The sequence below is a fragment of the Solanum pennellii genome, chromosome 2 (assembly GCF_001406875.1).
Source record: "Solanum pennellii chromosome 2, SPENNV200".
Taxonomy (NCBI): Eukaryota; Viridiplantae; Streptophyta; class Magnoliopsida; order Solanales; family Solanaceae; genus Solanum; species Solanum pennellii.
Window position 1 is genome coordinate 31,246,165 of NC_028638.1, and position 1,539 is coordinate 31,247,703.

At 33.1% G+C, this 1,539-nt stretch overlaps 1 protein-coding gene across 1 annotated transcript in view; it reads left to right on the forward strand.

The window, feature by feature from the left end:
• Nucleotides 1-1,197, forward strand: part of LOC107010915 (ninja-family protein 2-like) — a 4,652-nt gene extending 3,455 nt beyond the window's left edge. The window contains exons 2-3 of the mRNA XM_015210175.1: nucleotides 778-855; nucleotides 937-1,197. Of these exons, the coding sequence (XP_015065661.1) occupies nucleotides 778-855; nucleotides 937-1,197 (339 nt within the window). The remainder of the gene's footprint in view (nucleotides 1-777; nucleotides 856-936) is intronic.
• Nucleotides 1,198-1,539: the final 342 nt, after the last annotated feature.

Below are 1,539 nucleotides of genomic sequence, written 5' to 3' on the forward strand. Positions count from 1 at the left end.
TAAGTCAATTGTATTATTAGAAAGCAATGGAGAAAAGCTATAAAAGAAAGTTAAGAATTCAGATAATTTTGTCACTTTGATGAATACTAGTAATCTACTAAGGACTTAACACACGCACACGCACGCAGATGCACGCGCGCGCACACAGACACATACACACACACAATAAAACTTCTATCAACAGAAGTGATGAACAAAAAATTGATCTCAATCTCGAACTTGGTAGCATGTATTGGAAATCCTACCAGAATTTCAGTACGTAAGTTGTTTTCACAAATTTCAGCAGGCTATTGAGATTATAAGATCTGAGATGAATAACAACTCAAAAGATAGGGAAGATACGCCTGAAATTTATGGTATGGTGAACGTCCATTTTTTAACATTTTGTTGGTCTTACATGATTTTAGGTTGTTGCATTTTTTTCCATCTTGTTTATGCCTTCTTATGCTTAATAGCTTTCTCCTTTCTTCGATTGCTTTCTATTGTTCGTCAACCACCAACTAAATCTATACATTTTCACTACTTGTACATGCTTGACCTAATTAAATTGTATTGAGAAAATTGTTATATTTCAATCAATCAACAATGCCTTCCCTATATTCCACATATTTTTTTACTCTATAGGTCTTAATCCCTTTAGATTTATTTTTTATTCTCTCGCATTAATAGACTCTACATAGTACAATTCTGAGAAAAGTAACTCAATAGTTGTTCCCCCGAAAATTGCTGAGAAGAGAAAAGAAACTAGACCAACTTTTGTTCCAAAAAGCAATGGAGAATCTGCTATCAAATTCAATGGAAAAGGGTAAGTCAATTCTCTTACCAGAAAGCAATGGAGAAAAGCCATCGAATAAAGTTAAGAATTTTGATGAAGTATTTTATAAGGGTAAGTCGATTTGTATTACTAGAAAGCAATGGAGAAAGCTGTTAAAGAAGGTTAAGAATTTTGATAATGTTGTAACTTCGATGAATACTAGTGATCTACTAAGGACTATGCCTTGTGGGACCACTTCTGGTGGTATCATAAATGGAAAGCTGACAGAAGGGATTCTCTATAGTGGTGGAGAAGAAAAGAGAATTTCAATACATTGTATTTGTCATGGAATGTTCTACACGACAGCTGAATTTGTGAAGCATGGCGGTGGGAAAGAGGTTGATGATCCCATGAAATTTATTAAAGTAGTTGATGATGCTTAAATAGGCAATATTTAATGTCCTATCTTACAAAATGTTGTCAAATTGTTCAAATGTAACTTAAACTTTAGTTTTACATTTTTCATTTTACATAAAGTCTTAATTTATTGTCCATTATAAATTTTCATTTTTGAGGCTGAGGCATGAGTATGAACTGATGTACTAAATATGAGAGGAAATAAAATAACTCAACGGATATCATAATCCGAAAGGAATTAAGTGAGGGATTCAAGAACAAGTTGAGCGTAGTGACAAACTCCTAATTCTAGAAAACAAATAGTAATCAAACAACAACTTACCTAGGGCCCTATAAGCTCAACAGGTTCAAACAACAATAAATGCTAC